Here is a 19,787-nt window from a genome sequence, read left to right on the forward strand (position 1 = left end):
TGTGGTATTTAGTTGACAAAATCTAAGCGGGGTCCTCTGAACAGTTTGTTAAAGGACGGGTCAGCTGTACCACTGCATTTGTTACACCTGCAATATCAACCTGCCTTCAGCTCAACCTGAAGACCCACAGGTCAAACGTGGCATTTTTCCACCTTTATGACTGAAACTCCTCGTTTCCTAAAATGACCTTGAGAGCCGCCACTCTAGACGCTGCCGTCCCGGCCCGCATGTCCTCATTGACGCTTCTTTCTAAAAGCAGTTACACGTTTTGTTTACCCGCCGCTCCCTTCAGGCTCTCCCCAGTTCTCAAGCTGCTGCACCAAGCTAACTGGTAAGATGAGTCTTTTGTTGACTTACCTAAAATTTGACAAGTTACAAACACCACACCCTTGCTGCCACTGCCTGCAAAACTCCCCGTAAATGGAAAATACTCATTATTCTGCTGGAAGTTTTGTTCACATGAGGACACAAAGTACACATAGAGAAATTGTGTATCTCAACAGGACAAAGGAGAAGAGCAAAGGACATGTAGTGGACTTGGAACTGTGGAAACTTCCAGACCGGTCCTGGTGAGTACCTGTACCGATCCATGCTGCTCTTCTTACTGTTTTAGTGCCCAAACTGGTGTCAGTCAATTATTCACCTAAATGACTGAATGAACAGTGACACAGTTTCCTTTTCCTCCTCAAAATCCAAACTGACACCAAACTGTGGTGATTACAGGGGTTTGAACCCTTTATTGTTTTCTATATTTCTCCATGTATATCAGAAGTCCTTAAAGTAGATAAAGAGAACCTATTTAAACAACTGGGTCACAAATATGGGTCATTTCATTTACTGAGAAAAATCATGCATATCTGCAAGAGGTGAAAGTACTGTATGTAACCACCCTGTGCAGAAATAACTGCAGCTAAAAGCTGCTTTAACTCCAGCTTTATTTCCAGGGCCGGTTTCCTCATGTAGATCTCTTTAGGCCACTCCACAGTATTTCTGCTGCCTTTGGCTTGACGAGTCCAAACCATTATCTTTATCTTCTGATGTCTGCTGTGTGTCATCGTCTTGAAGAATGACCCACTTTAAGTTCAAGGACAGATGTCCTGACATTTTTCTTTAGAAATCACAGAATTTATTGTTCCATCAGTGCATCAGGTTTGTCAGAAAAGACAAAAAGCAAAAATAAAACATAACTGATGAAAGATGAAAGTGTTTCTAAAGACCAAAACTGGCCTAAAGATAAAGACATAGCCACAGGCTTTGCATTTTGGCTGCCTGTGTTGTTCTTTTGGAGTGACCATTGTTTGGACGAGAGTGGATTGTTATCAGCTAACACGAGCAACCTTTCTTATAAACTATAAGCTGCTGACAGACGCAGTGTCAGAGTCATGTTCAGTGACTCTAATCTAGAAGACTCCAATTGGCTCCAGCTGCCTGTGTCAGGACAACTCGAATATTCAGGTGGATGCGTTGAAGAAGGAGCCACTTGTCCCTTGTCACCAGGGGTCCCCACAGCAGGTACCTCTGCATGTTTGATTTGGCAGTGTTTTACACCAGATGCCATTATTGACACAACCAAAGGGGATTTGGGCCTCCAGCTGGAATCAAACTAGCAACCGTTCACTTGCCAAGCTGCATTAACTTCTACATCCATGTGAATGGAAAAAAAAAACAAAAATCACCCACTGTAGAAATGTTGTGAGAGGGAAAACTATTCATAGAGGCTAAAACATGCTTTTGAATGTTGTAATGTTGGATTTTTTTCAAACACGAGTCTTGTCTTAGGAGCCGGCCTCAAGTGGCCACTAAAGGAACTGCAGCTTTTGTCATTTTCTTGTTGACACCCCCCGGAGGTTGCTGCTTGGCCGAGATGCAAAGATGGGACACGGTTCTTATGTTTTGGACTGGTCAAGCCGGCTGTTTGAAACAGCTGATTGAATAAATACAATTTTGATTTGTCCACATTAAAGCTGCAGACCTAACACTGTTGTCACATATGATAACCAGGATTAAGCACAGGGCCAGTCAGTGGTATCAGTTCCTTCATCCTCAGTAAACTGCCTGCATACTCTCACCACATGAGGCCTGGTGTTGTTGTGCTGGAGGAACCCAGGACCCACTGCAGCAGCGTAGGGTCTGACAGTGAGTCCAAGGATCTCATCCTGATACCTGATGGCAGTCAGGGTGCCGTTGCCTAGCCTGCAGAGGTCTGTGTGTCCCTCCATGCCTCCCCAGACCATCACTGACCCGCCACCAAACCGGTCATGCTGAACGATGTTACAGGCAGCATAACGTTCTCCACGGCTCCTCCAGACCCTTTCAGGTCTGTCACATGTGCTCAGGGTGAACCTGCTCTCATCTGTGAAAAGCACAGGGAGCCAGTGGTGGACCTGCTAATTCTGGTATTCTGTGGCAGATGCCAATCAGGCTCCACGGTGCCGAGCAGTGAGCACAGCGCCCACTAGAGGACGTCGGGCCCTCAGGCCACCCTCATGAAGTCTGTTTGATTGTTTGCTCAGAGACATTCACACCAGTGGCTGCTGGAGGTCATTTTGTAGCTCTGCAGTGCTCATCCTGTTCCTCCTTGCACAAAGGAGCAGATCCTGGTCCTGCTGATGGGTTAAGGACCTTCTACAGCCCTGTCCAGCTCTCCTAGAGTAGCTGCCTGTCTCCTGGAAGCTCCTGCATGCTCTGAGACTGTGCTGAGAGACACAGCAAAACTTTTGGCAATGGCACATATTGATGTGCCATCCTGGAGGACTTTGATTACCTGTGCAGCCTCTAACACTGGCTCATTTTCACATGATCAACTCTAATATTTCTCATTTGTTTAAGTGGGTTTGTTTTCATCTACTTTTAGGACTCGTGTGAAAATCTGATTGTTTTAGCACCAGGATGTGAATTGCAGCTTAAATTTTACACAGAAATTTGACCTTTTATCTTTCCAGTGCATCAGGGAGACCAGCCTGTGATCTGCTGTCCATCATCGGTCCGCCATGGGTGAGAAGTTCAGCAAACCCATATCTAACCCACTGAGAAACTTCAGCTTCTTTTCTTCTTTTAAATGTAGCCGATCCAGGCAGCCATCCTTTTATCGTAACATGTCCCCCCAACCGAGCATCTTTGCTACACTAAGGAGACGTGATGTCCCCAGGCCCAACGAGTTCATACATCTTTTCAGCGACTGCATCTCTGCTGCCTCAGCCAGAGCCCAGGAGTACCTCAGCTTCAAGGATCCAGAGGACAAGTTCTGCCCGAGTCCCGAGGTGCTCACTCAGGTAGCAACATTGACTGTTTTATCAATATCTAAGAAAATATGCTTTAAAGTAGTCACTGAAAGATCTCACACTTCAACAGGTCTTCCTGATGACCTACATCGCTCGGAGTGTGGATGTCAACCTGCAAGACGACCTTAACTGCACAGTCATGACGCCCGAGCAGCGCATCCTCCTGGGTGCCGACTGGGTTTGGGCGGTGCTGGAGAGGCCGACCAAGAACCCTAAATTCCAGATTGTCGTGCAAGTCCTGCACCTGCCTGAAAGGGAGGAGGCTGAGAACGTCTCCAGGGAGACCTGCAGTGAATCTATCCAGATGGCTCAGATGGAGTCCAGCAACGAGAACGTGCACGAGAGGATGGTGAACTTCTGCACCTCCATCGGCAAGGACTGCTATGCTCTCTTCTTGTTTTTTGGGAAAAAAAAAGACAAGGCGAATATCTACGGCGTCCTCAGCAATAATTTTGAGGCGGCCACTGGAAAATGCAAAATTGACAGAGCTCTGATCGAGAACTTCTTTAAAGGTTCGAGGTATCTCCATACGCCTTTAGGAATGATGCAGGCAATTATGACCAGAAATAGGGGTGAACCCATCACTCTCATGATTAAATTCAGCTGAACCAGCTCATGCTTGGTGGCTAAAGGCACAACACACCACCCACGTGCTAAAATGCAGTGTCAGCATTAAAGACCTTTTACGTGTGTCCTTGTTGATGATCTTCCACCTTAATGTGTCATTCCACTTCTCGCCCTGCTTTCTGACAGTAGTTTACACACTTATAATAGGATATTTGAGTGCAGTGAACTCACCGTCACGTTCAGGAAACCAGTTTGATCTGAGTTTTGTGTTATCCTGCTGGAAGCGGCCATCAGAGGATGGGTGCCAGTTTACTCAGACCAGCCTGACTGGCACCAACTGTGCCACATTCAAAGTCACTTAAATCACCTTTTGTCCCCATTCTGATGCTCGGTTTGAACTTCAGCAGGTCAGCTTGGCCTTATCTACACGCCTAAATGCATTGACTTGCTGCCAGGGCATTGGCTGATTAGATATATGCATTAATGAGTTGCACGTGCCTAACAATGTGGCCAGCCCGTGTATATGTGTGACTGCATGTTTTCTGTTTGGGTTCCTTGGTTATGGAAGAACCTGCCGAAGGAACTCAAACTTGATTTGTCAGCATCTTCATGTAAATCACAGCTCGACTTATTTATATCATAATGCTTTCTTCTTCTTCTTCTACATTTTTGTCTTTTTCTTATTAACTCTAGAATCACTGTATTTCATTCTTGATGTTGCACTTCCTATTTTGAATTGATATTTGTTTTTCATTTTATTTTAACTTTCACCTCTTTAATTCTATGTTTTTTGAGTGCATTTTGTAACGCTGATTTTTATAAGTGGCATAAAAATAAACTATTGTTATATTACAAGTACAAATTTTTGATCCTGATGTCAGATCTTGACCAATGGTTAATATGAACCTGTATTATTTTTTTAAACTAACAGTAAAAAGGTTTTTGGCCACGTTAGGGTGGCAACATATTTGCACATTCTTAGAGTGAAGTAAAATCTTTGCACAGCCAGTTTAGAAGCACCAGTTATACCTTTGGACTGTGGGAGGAAGCTGGAGGTACCGGCTGGCCCGTGGATTCAAACACAGGACCTTCGTGCTGTGAGGCGACAGAGCTGCCGCCGTGCTGTCAGACCTGCACACTCATGTTTTGGAAAAATGAGTAACTTAATGATTCAACAGAATAATTTTAACTAACAGAAATGCAGTAGCAACTGTGTGGATGCAGTACTGTAAAAGACTGAACTTCTCATTGATTTTAAGACAAAGATTTTAGTTTAGATACAAGTATCCAATGTAAAAGGCACATTTACAGTCATTCACATTCCTCCATTACTAAGCGGAGCTATAAACAAGTACAAAAAACAATATATGGTATCTAAAACATTAGATTGTCTTTGAGCCTTGCCTTGAAACTCCCGACAGTTTTGATTCTAAAATCACTCTAATGTCCAAAACTAAAGTGGAATGTTTAACATTCATATTCCTGCAGGCATCAGGAACATTAAGTTATCTTCACTCTTTATGTATCAGGAATGTTTTCACACAGAAAAAGACTAAAGACCGAGTCCGTCATAGTTCATCCCTTTCTTCTTTGAGCCTTTCACGCTCACATGTGCAGGCAGCAGTGTGGTCGTCCGGCTGAGGCACCAGCTCCATGTCTGCGTGCCGTGTCGGCTGTCCCGTCTGTCTCTCTGAATACATGCGCAGCACTCTGTAGTAGTAACAGTACAGCCTGCTGGGCTGCAGCAGCTCTCTGGCTGCTGCCTGGCCCGCTCTGGCAATCTCCCGTGCCTCAGCGTCGTTCTCTTTGGCCCAGCTAATTTTCTCCAGAAGGTCTGACAGGTTCCTCTTCACAGGAACGTAGTGCGTTCCAGCCTTCAGATGGCTGTAGAAGTGTTCGTAGTACTGAGAGTCCTGTTTCAGAACCAGACTGTTCCCGAGCATCAGGTAAGGAAACCGGTATGCTGCCACCGTTCCATCAATGTTCACCTGGTATTTGTACTGCAACGAGGTAGCAGGAGTTATACATGTTATATATCTATTTAATGTATTCATAAAGCAGAGACATCAAAAAAAGCTGTATCATTGTAGTGAAGTGAGGAACAAGGATATATTTATTTATTAAATAAGACTCTTAAGGTTCCTCACCTTAAAGAAGTCAAAGAATCCAACAAGTGGTGCTTTGCCAACGTGTTTCTCCTGGTCTCTGAAGAAGAACCACGCAGTGATGCCGGCGTCCAGCAGCTCTGGGTTTCTTTTGGACAGAGAGACGAGCTGGAGACGCTCCTCTCGACTGTCCCGACCCCGGAAAAACGCCCGCTCGGTTTTATTCGCCCACAGAGGCCCTGAGAGAAGAAATGGGAAGAAAGAAGCAACAGAATTAAAATGCAGCAAATTTATATATCTTTATACAAATATGTCTACATTTACGCAGATATTGATAAGATCATATTTATCCTAAAAGTGTTGATTGCTTCATTTATTTGAACTTTACTCAAATTTCCAGAAAGTTAGATTTGGGTCCAAATATGTAACCGAACTAAAAATCCACTTCCTCATTTCTGTCTTTGAACATTACACATTGTTGTGCATATTTTAAACTACAGTGATTTAGGGTGGACTCTGCTTCTGACTCCAGAAATCTAACACGGCGACATTGAGGATGTGGTGTACAGAGACAAACTGGTGCCATCTTACACCGATCATTCATATATGGATAAAAGTATTGGGCCACACCTCTTAATCTTTGAATTCAGGTGTTTTCAGCCCCATTTTTATTGGTTTATAAAATCAAGCACCTGGCCATGCAGTCTGCCTTTACAAACACCTGTGAAAGAGCGGGTCTTTCTAAAGACCAGCTGACTCCCAAACCTCCTCGGACATTAACATCAGCACTAAAACCGCACGCTGGGAGCTTCATGGCATGGCTGAGCAGCTGCTGTAGGTGTAATGTGTAGGCTTTGTCCATTTAGTGTATGCAGTCTATGGAAAACGCAAGCACAGGTACTTAACCCTGCGGTGCCCTCTGCTGGACAGTCACAAAAACAAAGCAAGGGAGAAACTGGCTTCATAACTGACAATCACCCCTCATTTAGATTCTATGGTTGTAATGTTTTGGATCCTGGGTAAAAGTGGCTGCAGCCAAGCATACAACTTCCACATTAGTTAAACCTCTCTGCCGCTGAAGTGGAAGTTGGATTATGTGGTTCAGGAAGTCTCAAATTAAAGAAGGCAGCGCTTTATGGCTCTGGAGAACACTTTGAGAAAAGCAAAGGCAGCACTTCCCTGGATTTTTATATTTTTGTATGTTCAGAGCAATAAAGGTCTTAAACTACTGCACAGTATTAAAAGCAATAAATCAATAAAAAGTACACCATGGTGTACACCGGAGCCAAGAGCTCCCACATCATTTACAGTCCCGTCAGCTGCAATTTTAGTGCAGTTTCCTTTAAACTTTGCTTTAACAGCCTGTAGCACAGACAGAAATATGTGAGCTGACAGCTGTTTGGCTCAGGAAAGTTAGTTACCTGTATGCCCCTGGACAGACAGGAGGTCATTAGTGACGCCTCTCAGTGTCTCCAGAGTGGAGTGCGTGACCTCGTAGGTGGGGAGGACAATATCCCGCGTGTCTGTGGAGCCACACCACGATAAGATCGGAACGGCTCCCGTCGTCCTCGTCTCTAACGGCCAGTCACCCACATTGACGTAAAACTCCACATCAGGCACCCTCACCTGCAGCAGAACAAACCCAGCAGGGGACTGATGTCATGGTGCTTTGTGTGACTGTAAGGACTTTGTATATACACAACTAAAAAAAATTTAAAGGAACACGTTTTAATCAGAGTTTAGTATCAAGTCCAACATCAGGTATCAGGATGAAATCCTTGGACCTGTCAGACCCAAATTTCAGCTAAATGTTCTTCTGGCCTGCTGCATCATTTTTTCACTTTGATTTTCAGGGTGTCTTTGAATTAAGCCTCTGTAGGTTTATCATTTTAAATTTCCATCAAAAAATGCGGCAGCCTTTCATTCCTAACACATTATTCAGTCCATATCAGTGTAGATATCCAGTATGACTCCCCCCCACTGAGATCTGATGTGTTCCTTTCATTTTTAGTGTATAAGTGGCCTAAAGCATGCAAAAACAACAGACACGCAACCCTACCTTCCTCGTCAGCGACAGCAGCATTTCATCAGAGAACATCTTGAAGTCGGTATATTTCCCCAGCGTGCGTCGGTACACCTGGTTGTTGATGATTGTGTAGTGAATGAGCCCTCCTCTGTTGGAGAATCTGTGAGGCACTTCCTGCCTGAGATGCTGCAGGTCGATGGCGGGAAAAGACTTGAAGTCGGCCAGAATCTGCCGCTCCTTGGTGGGACACTGCATGGCGCTCTGCCAGGCAGAGGCATCGGGCTCAGGACAGTCGCAGTATTCATGATAGACTGGACCTGAGCATGGGTAAGAGTCATCAGGGTTATATACAGGCATGGATGCCATGTAAAAGAGGAGTCATCACAGTCAGTTGATTGGCTGATGAAGTCAGTCTTTTTTTAAACTGATAAATCCAGAAGAATACTAGTTACTGGATGAATGACTTGATTTATAATACTGCATTAAAACAGTGGTGTAGTAGCCTGACGTGCGCACTCTCACAAATGTAACTACCCATCAGTAAGAGTAACTCTTCCAATCCAACATGAACAGTGCATGTGTGTACAGTATAAATGCTATAATTTAAATTATGATTAACCCCACTTAACCCTATTAGATCTATCTTCATCATTCTGTGTGTGGGGTACCCGAGGGAGTGGTCAGCCTGGCCATTCTTACGTCCGCTCGCAACCCTAAATCTCCTCTTATTGCTACCACTGTGCAAAAACACTGGCATCCCAATTAACGGCAACGCATTCTGGAGATAAACTGCAAAAGCTCTTCATCATTTTTGTCGTTTTCCTCCTCCCCATTTAATCAGACTGTTCACGTCTGCTTTAAGGGTCTGAGGACAGAAGGTGATGAAGCATGTCCTTCTGACTAACCTTGGACGGTGTAGGGGGACTTGGCCACCGCAGCATCTCCGTAAGAGACCTGGATGTGGAGGCCGGTGAGCGCAGAGCTGTAGAGCCGGTACCTCACCAGGAAGGAGCCGTCTCCTCTGTCCAGAGGTGGAGGGACGTGGACACGGATGTGCTCGTTCACGTCCAGGGAACTTATCTTCACGTTAAACGCGTCTTTTCCTGAGCACCACATCCAAAGAGCATTTCAGTCAACAGTTTGCGTGATAACTCAAATAACAGCCCGTTTTGAGCCGTTCTCGTTAACAGTAACCCGAACAAACTTTAAATGTAGCTAGCTAGCTGCGTCTGCGGATTATCAACGCAAAAATGTTGCAAAGACAGTTTCAGGTTAGCTTAAAAATAACGCAACAGGGATTTAGTGAGCCAGTAAGGTCGTGTTGATGCTCACTTACCTGGAGACAGAGTCAGGTTTTCTCCTTTTAAATCCACCGCCTGAATAAAGAAGTAGCGGACTGGTAACACTGTGTCCGGGTTCAGCCCCGGACCCCATATGAGGCATCTCTCCGGGCTGATTCCTTCACACTCGCAAACCGGGAAGCCTGTGCTTATAAATACTAGTAAAATTACAAACCTACTAATTAAACCGCTCCGAACCGGCTCCAGTGTATCTGCGTCCCGGTAACGCGCCATATTCCAGCAAGTGGCGCGAGGTAAACGTGCGAAGTCTCTAAATTTGGAGTGTGAAGTTTTAAGAGAAACTCTCACTCCGACATGTTGGTGAAGACACGCCCATTGCTGCTGGTCAGCGGTGCCTTCACGGGAAGTTGGAAATGTTGGGGTGCATATTGTGAACGCCCCCTACAGACCCCCTCCACAATGTTTGTGACTTTATGTGCACCGCACCGGATTGTAAATCAATTAATTAATATGTGATTGAAGTGCAGATTTTCAGCTTTAATTCAAGGGTTTTTACAAAAACTGTTTGAGAATTACAGCTATTTTTATACACAGGGCCCGACAAGGTTCAGAATTGAACAGAACAACTTTTTTATTGTCACATACACATACATGCAGTGAAATTCAGTCTCTGCATTTAAATCGTCACATATGCAGTACATAGCACACACATAACACAACACGTGAAGCAGGGGGCAGCTAGGAAACCCAGAGAGAGCAAAAACTTTAGACGCGTCCGAATCAACAAGAGAATGAATCCACTGGCCAGCTCAGCAACACCAAAAGGCCTGAAGGACCATAGAAGACAAGTGAACGATGGCAGAATTATTTCCATGGTTAAAAAAACAACTTCACAACATCTAACCAAGTCAAGGACACCTTTGAGGAGGCAGGTGTGTCACTGTCAAAGGTTACAATCAAGAGACACCTTCATGGATGGAAACGGAGGGTTTACAACAAGGTGCAAACAAAATGCTGCAAAACTGATCAGACAGTCACGGTGCAAATGGCTATTGACCCAAAGTATACTGCAAAGGCAACCCAAGGGTTTCTCAAGGTAAATAAATGTAATATTCCTCAATGGCCAAGTGATCCCAACAGAGCAGCTTTTCCATCATTAAATACAAAACTGAATGCAGAAAGAACCACAAACAAGCAACAACTGAAGGCGGCTGCAGCACAGGTCCAGCTGAGCAACTCAAGGGAGGAATGGAAACATTTGGGGATGTCTATGAGTTCTAGACTTCAGGCAGAAACTGGATGCAAAGTTTTTTTTTCACCAAAGTATTAAAAAGAGTCTTTTTATTTAAATTTGTTTGTTGAGACTGTGAAAGTGGGAACTGTGCATAAAAACGTCTGTAATTTGTAAACAGTTGATGCAAAACTACAAAAAACTGTGACTCAAACATTATGGAGACTGCACATTATTGATAAAATGATCTTAACCACAGTTAAAGACTCATTTGCTACAGAGATTGTGATCATACTTTACCAAACAGCATCAAGATTAGTTATTGTCAGGGGTGGAGGAAAGCTTCAGATCTGCTACATCAGAAAAAGTACTTATGTCACACTTTACATCTCATTTACAAGTAAAAGTTCAACAATGAGAATTTTACTAGAGCAAAAGTACACGAGTACAGTCAGACAAATGTGTATATGTGGCAGAAGTGTTCAATTTAGAGCAAAGGCCCAGTGACAGACACACTGTTACATGAAAGATGTTACCAGTGTTGCATTCATGTAAAGAAGCCTTTTACAGTTGTAGCTAGTGGGGTACAGCAATTTATTATTATTATGTATATTTTCTTTTTACAATTTTAATGATTTTTCTTATTGTTTCCAATCCAAAATGATTAACAGTAAATTCAAATTACTGAGATACTTACAGGTATCATGGATGAGTCATTATTATTATCATCATCCACTTTAGGGTCCGGGGTTTGCTGGAGCTTATTGCAGCAGTTACAGGGCGAGAGGCGGGTGTACCTTTGGATAGGTCATCAATAATTCTGGTCTGGTTCATTCAGCATTATTTGCATATTTCATTAGATAAACAGGAAGTGGGTGGATGGATGGAATCCTGTTTAATCGATCTGAGACATTTGTAAGCAATAATCTGTTTTATTAAGTACAGTAAGTAAAGTTGTCAAAAATGTAGTGGAGTAGAAGTACCACGTAGCAGTATCACTTCCAGTGATGGCTGGTGTGCAGCAAAACATTTGAACCTGAATGAAGGCTTGTATATTCCTTCAAATACATGTGAGGTTTTTTATGGGCACCTTTGCTCATGGATTAGGCAGCACTTTGAGGAATTAAGCTGTGAAATGACAGAATAACTTAATTCAGGATATTGTATGTGTATATTGTTTGTGGTTTTGAATAGGAGGAACATCACCAGCAGAATGGTGATTTTGTAGCTGGATGATGTGATGCTAGTATGTAAAGATGTTTTCCGTTCTGTGTCCCAGTTTGTCCAGGTTTGGCATACAGGCATTCTGGATCATAGGCGACGGGCCGCAGAGGACGACAAGGACGTCGGTGGACGGAGCGGGGAGGTGATCCTTGATCATGTCGTAGGTCACAAATCCTGAGCTGTGGCTCCAGTCTGGGGAATCAGATCAGAAGAGCCATAAAGCTGATTTTCACCAGTATGTGTCGAGTTCAGACCCTGAGTCTTAGAAGGCTGACTTTTCAGCACAGGCTTATTTAAATGTGACAGAGCGTTCATCCTGCGTGGTGTCAGAGGACCAAAAACAGTACAGCGGAGCCGTATATGGCTTATGGATCGGAGAAGCCTGCCTTTGATTCCGCTTTTTACTTCTTTTCTAAATATTAAACACTTCCTCTTTCTCTCCTTTTTAATCTGCCTCTGTCCTCAATGCCTCAGAGGCAGAGAGGAAGGCCCGAACCAAAAGACAGCCTCTATCAAAAGATGAAACAGGAGGCACTCAAAGAAAGATGACGCTATCTGCTGAGGTTTTGGAAAGATGAAGATTTTAGTGTCAATGAAGCCATTTGTTGAAGAGGCTTGTTCAACAACAGATAGTCATCTCTCCTTCAAAGGCCACCAAATAATGGCACCGCAAATGAAGAGCTCTTCAAATAAATAATGATCAAGGGCCGATGTGTTTCTGTTCTGTGTGGAGCTAATGAAGATGTGACAAGGCAAAACAAAAGCAGCGTTCAAAGGTCTGCACAACACAGATTATGCAACAATAACAGGCTCATTAATTCCAGCTCGCTTTAAGGATTATACGAGGGGCGACGGGAGCGGTTTGCTAAGCTACTGTAACACCTTGTTGGAGCTATCTCCCTCATCGGCCTGCAGGGATTTTCCTCCAGCCGAGGAGTCTTTATTTGGTGTCAGCCTGGAGCGCCTCTAATACTCACATATGGCCCAACAGTTTTTTTTTGTTGTTATTTTGTAGCAAAACCCTTTCTCTACAAACGTTACACCCACACAAACACATTCCAACAACACAACCACCTGTTTTATGGTTCACTGAGGAAAAGCTTACTGCAGTGGAGTTTCTCTGTATTATCGCAGGGTCGTTACCTTACAATGTAAAGCACCTCGAGGCACCTGCTGTGATTTGGTGCAATATAAATAAACCTGAGTTGAACTGAACTGAGTCTCAGAAATGCACCGGCTTGCGTTTTCGTGTAAACACTTGAAACCGGGGTGATTTGAAAACGCTCGACTCGCACATGCGCACTATGGTTGCGACGGCCAGTTTTTCGCGCACGCGCAAACTGATAAACAGTACTCGCGGATTCACGAGTGCTTCTTATGCTTTTCCTGTGTTTTTACCGTTTTGTAATTCAGCGTTGTGTGCAGCAGCGATCCAACCTCATCATCGGTCCACACAAAACCTCTCACATTGGCCGTTTTGTAAGTAATGAACAATTTGCCGCACTACCTACTGTGTCACTCCACGCATGCGCGTCTTGCGTAAACAAACTTTGCAAAGAGAAAACCAACGCCAACTTGTGGCCTGGCATGGGAACTACATCGTTTTCATCGTTTCACATGTCCTCGTGTAAACGCGGATCGTTTCTGAAACGCCATCGTGTAAACGGAAGGCTGAAACGCATCAAAACGACACCGTTTCCAGTGAAAACGGCTTCGTGTAAACGGCACCTGAAACGCTCCACTCTGGACCCCGTTTCTGAAACACATCGTTTTCACTCTGTTGTCGTGTAAACAGAAGGGCGAAACGCATCAAAACGACACCGTTGTCGTGTAAACGCAAGGCCGAAACGCATCAAAACGACACCGTTTCAAAATGAAAACGGCACCTTAGTGGTGTACTACTACATGACAGTTGAGAGTGACTGAACAAAAAACAACACTGGCTACCAATTTGCAACACAAAAGAAGCGCTGCCTCAGCAGACACAGGGCAGCATTAGAGTTCTTATCAGAGTCGAGCTTCAAGTCTAACTATCTGTATTCATTTACCTTGAGTGACTGGTTACTTGTAGGGGTGGGGAAAAAAATCGATACAATATTCCGATTTTTGTGTGGTGATATTGTATCGATACAGGAACACCAAATATCAATATTTTATTAATTAAATTAAAATACTCTGGGAATACTATGAGGCCCCATCTCACGCACCGCCATCCTGAGGTAACGTTAGCCGAGCAAACTTGCATTAAATCAGCTCAACAACAACAAAAAGAGAAACATGTGACGCTGGACACACTCAGCTTGAGAAAGCTACTTTTACACAAGTAAAAGTAGGACAACAACCTCCTTACATCTATAATTTGCATTGTGTTGTATTGTTTCACACTCTGCAACTGATTGCAACTTGCAGTGACTAAATAGTTGCCAATAGCTTGAGGATGTTGCCCACTCAGGACCACTTTTGATTGCAATGCGATTGCACGGGTCGCCTGATAGAGGGCGACCTTTCTGCAACGGTTACAGTCTGACTGCAATCACTCAGAGAGATTGTCGAAGGTTTGAAAATAACTGCAGTCTCATTCATAAATGCAGACAGACTGCCAACATGTTGCCATCAGTCTGAATGAGTCTTTGTCAGTGAGCACAACTCGAGGGGCCTCGACTCAACCGGCTGCCAGCTGGTTGTGTTCTGGTTACATTCCTGTAGTACAGGAAGGCAGCTGAGTGCAAATGTAATAATTAGATGTGAATTTCTGTCAATGTCAGCAACAGATATGTGATTTTTGACAATTTATCACAGTGAATTGCCTTATTATCAGAAACAGAATGCAATTAATTGCCAAGTTGGCTCCATTAAATTGCAGACCAACAGCAGGCTGATAGCAGACTGACTCCGTCTTATGGCAACATTTATGGCAGATTTTAGTGACAGTTTTGTATGCTTGACAATCTCATTTTGCAGCAAAAAAATAGCTGAAGTGAGATAAGTTTATCTTACTGGATAAAACAGATACTGTTTAGCTTTGAGGACATAATTTGCAGTTGAAAAAAGGTGACAACTTGTACAAAATGTTAAAAATCACAATAATATCGATTTGTCAGTGAAGCGTTGTGATAATATTGTATCGTGGGGTGTCTGGTGATTCACACCTCTAGTTACTTGGATGCTAAACATTCAGGTCTTAGCATGTTTGTCTTGTGGTTGGTGGTCTTTAACCGTCTTATACTCATCTAGCTCAGGGTCACAGGAGGCCCTTTTTTGGCCACCAGGTGAGATTTATATGATTAACGAGAGTAAACCTGAACATCAAAGCAGCAGACTATAAATCAAAATAATATGCTGATCACAGCCGACCACTCTCACCCTGGGCACAGACTTTTTGACCCTCTCCCCTCAGGCAGGAGGCTACGGTCCATACGGACCAGAACCTCCCGCCATAAGAACAGTTTCTTCCCCTCTGCTGTTGGACTCATGAACAATAACCCTAAGACTGTTACCACCACCCTCCACAAACGCTGATGACCCTATGTCTATGCACCTGTCTGATTGCACTGATGTACATATTAGTGGAATATAGTTTACATTCTTTTATCTTTTAATTAGTCTCTGCACTGTATATTTTGTAATTTTGTAATATTGTGTTATAGTTATAGCTCTAATATCTCTGTATATTTGCAATTTGTATACTTGTATATTGTCTTATAGTTTTTATACTTATTTGTTTTTTCTGTAAGCACGAAGTACCGCAGCAATTTCCTAATGCTGTGAACCTGTTCACCCATATGGCAATAAAAACCTTCTGATTCTGATTCTGAAAGATCCTAAAATGTGTTGTAGAGATGAGGAGGGTCTTTGTGGCTCTATTTGTTTTATAAAAATATGTATTAGTACAGCCTTGAAGTATAGTTTTCACAGTGTATTGTAATCATGGTGGCATTTGTCTCATCTCTAAACTGTCATATTCCTCTTTTTCTCCAACTCTACTTCTTAATTAGTGAAACAGCGCCCTCCATCTACCCTGGAGTGAAAATGTTAGACAGTGCAGCTTTGATGCAGCAGAAGAATAAATGTTCTCACTCTGTGGAGGTTTGTCCAGTGTGAACCACAGCTGGAGCTTGTCAGGATGGTTTTTCTTCACCTCCTCCAGCTCGGTCCTCAGTAAGATATCTTTCTCCGTCTGGCATACAGCAGAAACCACAGGAGCTATATCACCAGAGCACTTTCCATTCATATGCACTTATAGTCTTTAACAGTGTGACAGGAGGAAACATTTTCCCAGTACAATGTACCACACGCAGCTGACCTGGTTGGCGAATATGAGAGAGCACTTGGTGCTGTCAGCGGGGTCCGATGTGATCCTGCGAATTAACTGCAGCATAGGAGTGATACCTGAGATTGTGAGAGACACTGGAGTTAGCCTCAGAGGTGAAATACAGACTTTTTACTCTTTGTCTGCAGAGATCCTCTGTGATGTTCCCCTGATAAAGTACTATGTAGCAAATGATCTGAAAACTAACCTGTTCCACCAGCAATCATTCCCACGTGCTTAAACTTCCGAACCTTTGGCTCTGACTTCTTGTCCGGTCGGATGGCAAACTGACCTGAGTAGATGACACAAAGTCTCAACCAAAGCACACACACACACACACACACACACACACACACACACACTCACAAAAAAGGTCACACAGCGCCTCCTGCTGGGGACAGCAGGGGTAAATGTGGTGTACACAAATGCCGCTGAGCGTTTTCATTCTCTATTTTCTGCTCTTTTCATAAAAACACTATTACCACACCATTGCCCTCATACACCAGGAGTCCATTGGGTCCTCTGAAGTCAACAGTGTCTCCAATGGTCATGTTGTCCAGGTACTGCGACATCTTCCCTCCATCTGGGAAGGATGGGTGGGTGTTCTTGTAGTAGACCTGAGGGAATTTACAAAAGGACATGACATTTTCATTTTCACCTTCTTATGTAATGCTCTTTTTGTCCTACAGTGCAATAAAAATGACCTGTAGACTGTCCATAAAGCCAGTATTAAAGTACTTTTAACTCTAATTTGAGCCCCAACAAACCCACTGAAAATATCTGGATCTTCCAACAAGTCCTCTGACTGGGTTGGAGTGTTTATTGAAGTTTAGTTAATGAGAAAATTTGACTCCTTTCACATTAAAAGCATAAAGTAATTTGATGCATTGTTCATATACAAGCAAAATGCTCCAAAAGCTCCAAAATGCACAATTTTACAGCAGAAATGAAACTCGCAGCCCTTTATCAATTACTACCCGTGCACCAGAGCCTCGCACAAATGTAGCAAAAGGGTTTATTAGCAAATAAGAAGTGAAAAACACATTTGTGACTCTCACTGATCAACTGATTGATGAGCTGAGAACACAAATTCACTCCTTAATAATTGATTTACCAAGTTTAACCACCTTAACCACGAGGTCAACGTGTCCTTGTTCCTCATCACTGGAGACTGGAGTGTAGGCTCTAACCACCAGGCTGCCATTCACCTTGGCTGACAGGTACACGTGCTGACCTGCCACAGAGGACAGAGACGGGGAAAACGAGCAGGAGGTTTGGTCCGGTCTCGGGTTCAAGAGAAAGAGGAGGGTGGGGAAAATGTTGATGCAAGAAAGGAGGGCTGGTCTACGGATGCAACGAGCTATCGCGAGCATTAAGTGCTCATCCTTAACTACAACTTCACATTCTAATGAGATTCTAATGAAGTTCTAATGCAGCAAATGCTAAATTAAAAAAATGACTTGTTCTATATCTCGCATTTGTTACCTGTTTTATTTTTGATATTCAACTAATCAGCAAGTGCGCTTGTCTTCTCATTTTTCTCAGTATTCAGTTTACTTAGATTAAAAGCTCGATCTGGTTATGCACATAAGCACAAGGGTGTGCTAAAAGATAATAATATGCAGCTGCTGCTCAGATAAGAAAATCTGCATGCTTGCTTTTCAGCAAGAATTTTATCAGAAAAGAGAAGCGAGAAGGAGAAGAGCCGTTTCAGTACCTACTGGCAGTCCAAGGATGTGACTTCCAGATGGAAGGCCAAACCGAAATTTCTTTGTGTCATGACTGATTTCCTGCACAAGGACAAAGGCGCATCAGAAAATGGACCGAATATTAGTAAAAATATTAGTATAAACGTGGAAATCTTTTTTTGTAGTCGTTTAAAAGCTACAATGTTCCCATCTGCACTGTAATATTAAATAAAAATGCTTATTTATCTTCCATAAATGTAGTTGTAACCACACATTGGACTTTAAGCGTGTGATTTTGTGTGCAGCCCACCTCTTTGTGTACAAGTGGGAGAGGATATTTCACTGTAGGATCCTGGAGAGTGACGGGCAGCTTCTTCTTCCTCTCACCTGCAGAACCCAGCAGGAAGTAGAGCAGGGTCCCGACCACCACGAAAACAGCCACCAACGCAGGGATCACCTGCAGGGCAAAGACCACAGAGTGTGAACACCGTGCACTCAATCATGATCCAGTTTTATACAAATTTGTGCGTTCATATTCAAACTTTCTTGACACAGTTAAAGTAGAGAAAAAGTTAAAATGAGAAAGATAAAAAGATAAAGTTCTTTTTTTTTCCTCACCAAGGTCTCATCCATGTTTAACGTGACAAACCGGTCAGTCAGAGCCTCCTGCCACAGACCAGAGTCCACACAGTTAAGGCGGTGATAGCCTTCCCTCAGGGCTTGGCTTCCCACTCGGGTGAAAGGTGAGACAGGGCCCGACGCACCAATGGGAAGACAGATTTGATCATGACGCTACATGGTACAAAGGTGGGATTCAGACAGTGAGGAGCAGAGCTTTGAAATCACCCCACTGATAGAGGGGAGGGGACACAGGCGGCAGATTATATAACAAACACCTTCACTTCTCTCCACAGGGAGAGAAAATACTTTATTCATTTCATGCATTTCTAAAATTAATAAACTTGTGAATGGATAGGTATAACTGATTTTTTACACAATTTAAACATAACCATTGGTAATGGTTTCAGCAGGCGCTACATTGTGTCCTTGAGTTAACCAATAACCTTTAACTGTGAGGACGGTCTTACAAAGTGGCTGTGAACCATCACTAGAAGTTTTTTCAATAAAAACTTGAGCATTGTTTTGCTGCAGTGAATAAAGTACAAAGTGTTCCACATGTGGAAAGGCAAGAAAAACACAAATAAGTCTAAACAGCATCTTAATAAATGCAACTTAATTAGGGTTAAAGAACCGAGAGAGAAAAGCATGTTTTGGGATATTTTTGAATGAAAAAGTGTGCTAAATATGAATCTTTACTTAAGTGAAAGTAGGAATACCATAATGAGCAATGCTCTGCTACACATCAAAGCCCTGCAGTAAATATGTGACCCATTCAAAAGTATATGTAAAGCATACGTGCTCGAAGAACAGCAAAAAGTAAAAGTACTCAATCCAAAAAAAGCCACTGGAACTCTTACAATACCATATCATTATCATCACTGAATGCATATTCATAAAGCAAACAAAAAAACAATATTTCAGTGCTGCACCTGGTTTTCTTCTGCTTATCTGGGCCTGGGTCACGGGGGCAGCAGCCTAAGCAGAGAAACCCAGACCTCTCTCTGTCCACCACCTGATGTAGCCAACAGGACCGCATCATCTGCAAAGAGCAGAGAGGAGATTCTGAAGCCACCAAGGCAGAACCCTTCCACCACCTGGCTATGCCGAGAAATTCTGTCCATAACCGTTATGAGCAGAATCGGTGACAAAGGTCAGCCCTGGAGAAGTCCAACACCCACAGGAAATGAGTCCCACTTTTTGCCAGCAGTAGGGACCGAGCTCTGGCTGCAGGTGTACAGAGACTGAATGACCAGACACCCCATACTCCTGCAGCACACCCCACAGGATACCCCGAGGGACGCAGTCGAATGCCTTCTCCAAGTCCACAAAGCACTGGATGGGCAAACTCCCACACACACTCGAATATCCTTGAGAGGATGAAGAGCTTGTACAGTGTTCCACAACCAGGATGAAAACCGGATTGTTCCTCTTGAA

The 19,787-nt window shown here is 43.4% G+C and overlaps 4 protein-coding genes across 9 annotated transcripts in view; 2 read left to right on the forward strand and 2 right to left on the reverse strand.

The window, feature by feature from the left end:
* The window catches only part of ppfibp2b (PPFIA binding protein 2b), an 83,057-nt gene extending 79,932 nt beyond the window's left edge, over positions 1–3,125 (forward strand). For 2 of the 5 annotated variants that reach the window (XM_030730792.1, XM_030730795.1), the window contains 2 exons: positions 504–569; positions 2,943–3,076. In XM_030730792.1, the coding sequence (XP_030586652.1) occupies positions 504–569; positions 2,943–2,966 (90 nt within the window). In that variant the 3' untranslated portion in view covers positions 2,967–3,076. Of the gene's footprint in view, positions 1–503; positions 570–2,942 lie in introns of all 5 variants that reach the window. The other 3 variants (XM_030730796.1, XM_030730797.1, XM_030730798.1) reach the window with 3 other exon arrangements.
* Positions 2,957–4,627, forward strand: rep15 (RAB15 effector protein). The gene is made up of 2 exons (XM_030730800.1): positions 2,957–3,272; positions 3,352–4,627. The coding sequence occupies exons 1-2, from the start codon at positions 2,991–2,993 to the stop codon at positions 3,886–3,888; spliced, it is 819 nt and encodes a 272-aa protein (XP_030586660.1). The 5' UTR covers positions 2,957–2,990; the 3' UTR covers positions 3,889–4,627.
* A 469-nt stretch (positions 4,628–5,096) lies between these two features.
* On the reverse strand, positions 5,097–9,765 carry poglut3 (protein O-glucosyltransferase 3). The gene is made up of 6 exons (XM_030732256.1): positions 9,316–9,765; positions 8,885–9,082; positions 8,013–8,296; positions 7,375–7,579; positions 5,996–6,192; positions 5,097–5,848 (listed from the first exon to the last, which is right to left on the reverse strand). Exons 1-6 carry the CDS (start codon positions 9,551–9,553, stop codon positions 5,417–5,419), a joined length of 1,554 nt encoding a protein of 517 aa, XP_030588116.1. The 5' UTR covers positions 9,554–9,765; the 3' UTR covers positions 5,097–5,416.
* A 128-nt stretch (positions 9,766–9,893) lies between these two features.
* On the reverse strand, positions 9,894–18,468 carry cyb5r2 (cytochrome b5 reductase 2). 2 transcript variants are annotated; one of them, XM_030732257.1, is made up of 9 exons: positions 18,351–18,468; positions 18,043–18,189; positions 17,762–17,834; positions 17,172–17,278; positions 16,532–16,661; positions 16,253–16,336; positions 16,039–16,124; positions 15,813–15,912; positions 9,894–11,927 (listed from the first exon to the last, which is right to left on the reverse strand). In XM_030732257.1, exons 1-9 carry the CDS (start codon positions 18,363–18,365, stop codon positions 11,755–11,757), a joined length of 915 nt encoding a protein of 304 aa, XP_030588117.1. In that variant the 5' UTR covers positions 18,366–18,468; the 3' UTR covers positions 9,894–11,754. The 2 variants fall into 2 exon arrangements, with proteins under 2 accessions (XP_030588117.1, XP_030588118.1); XM_030732258.1 differs by lacking the exon at positions 18,351–18,468 and having other exon boundaries at positions 17,172–17,328; positions 17,766–17,834; positions 18,043–18,185.
* Between the last annotated feature and the right edge of the window lie 1,319 nt (positions 18,469–19,787).

The sequence above is a fragment of the Archocentrus centrarchus genome, chromosome 6 (genome assembly GCF_007364275.1).
Source record: "Archocentrus centrarchus isolate MPI-CPG fArcCen1 chromosome 6, fArcCen1, whole genome shotgun sequence".
Lineage (NCBI taxonomy): Eukaryota > Metazoa > Chordata > Actinopteri > Cichliformes > Cichlidae > Archocentrus > Archocentrus centrarchus.

Coding starts and splice junctions, on each gene's coding strand:
- cyb5r2 (XM_030732257.1), bottom strand. Junction 17,835..18,042: donor TCCCACTTGTACACAAAGAG/GTGGGCTGCACA, acceptor GTCCTTGTGCAG/GAAATCAGTCATGACACAAA. Junction 16,337..16,531: donor CCTGGTGTATGAGGGCAATG/GTGTGGTAATAG, acceptor TCATCTACTCAG/GTCAGTTTGCCATCCGACCG.
- poglut3 (XM_030732256.1), bottom strand. CDS start 9,553: ATGGCGCGTTACCGGGACGCAGATACACTGGAGCCGGTTCGGAGCGGT. Junction 8,297..8,884: donor GTCCCCCTACACCGTCCAAG/GTTAGTCAGAAG, acceptor ACCCATGCTCAG/GTCCAGTCTATCATGAATAC. Junction 7,580..8,012: donor TGCTGTCGCTGACGAGGAAG/GTAGGGTTGCGT, acceptor GTTCTGCTGCAG/GTGAGGGTGCCTGATGTGGA.
- rep15 (XM_030730800.1), top strand. CDS start 2,991: ATGGGTGAGAAGTTCAGCAAACCCATATCTAACCCACTGAGAAACTTC. Junction 3,273..3,351: donor GTCCCGAGGTGCTCACTCAG/GTAGCAACATTG, acceptor ACACTTCAACAG/GTCTTCCTGATGACCTACAT.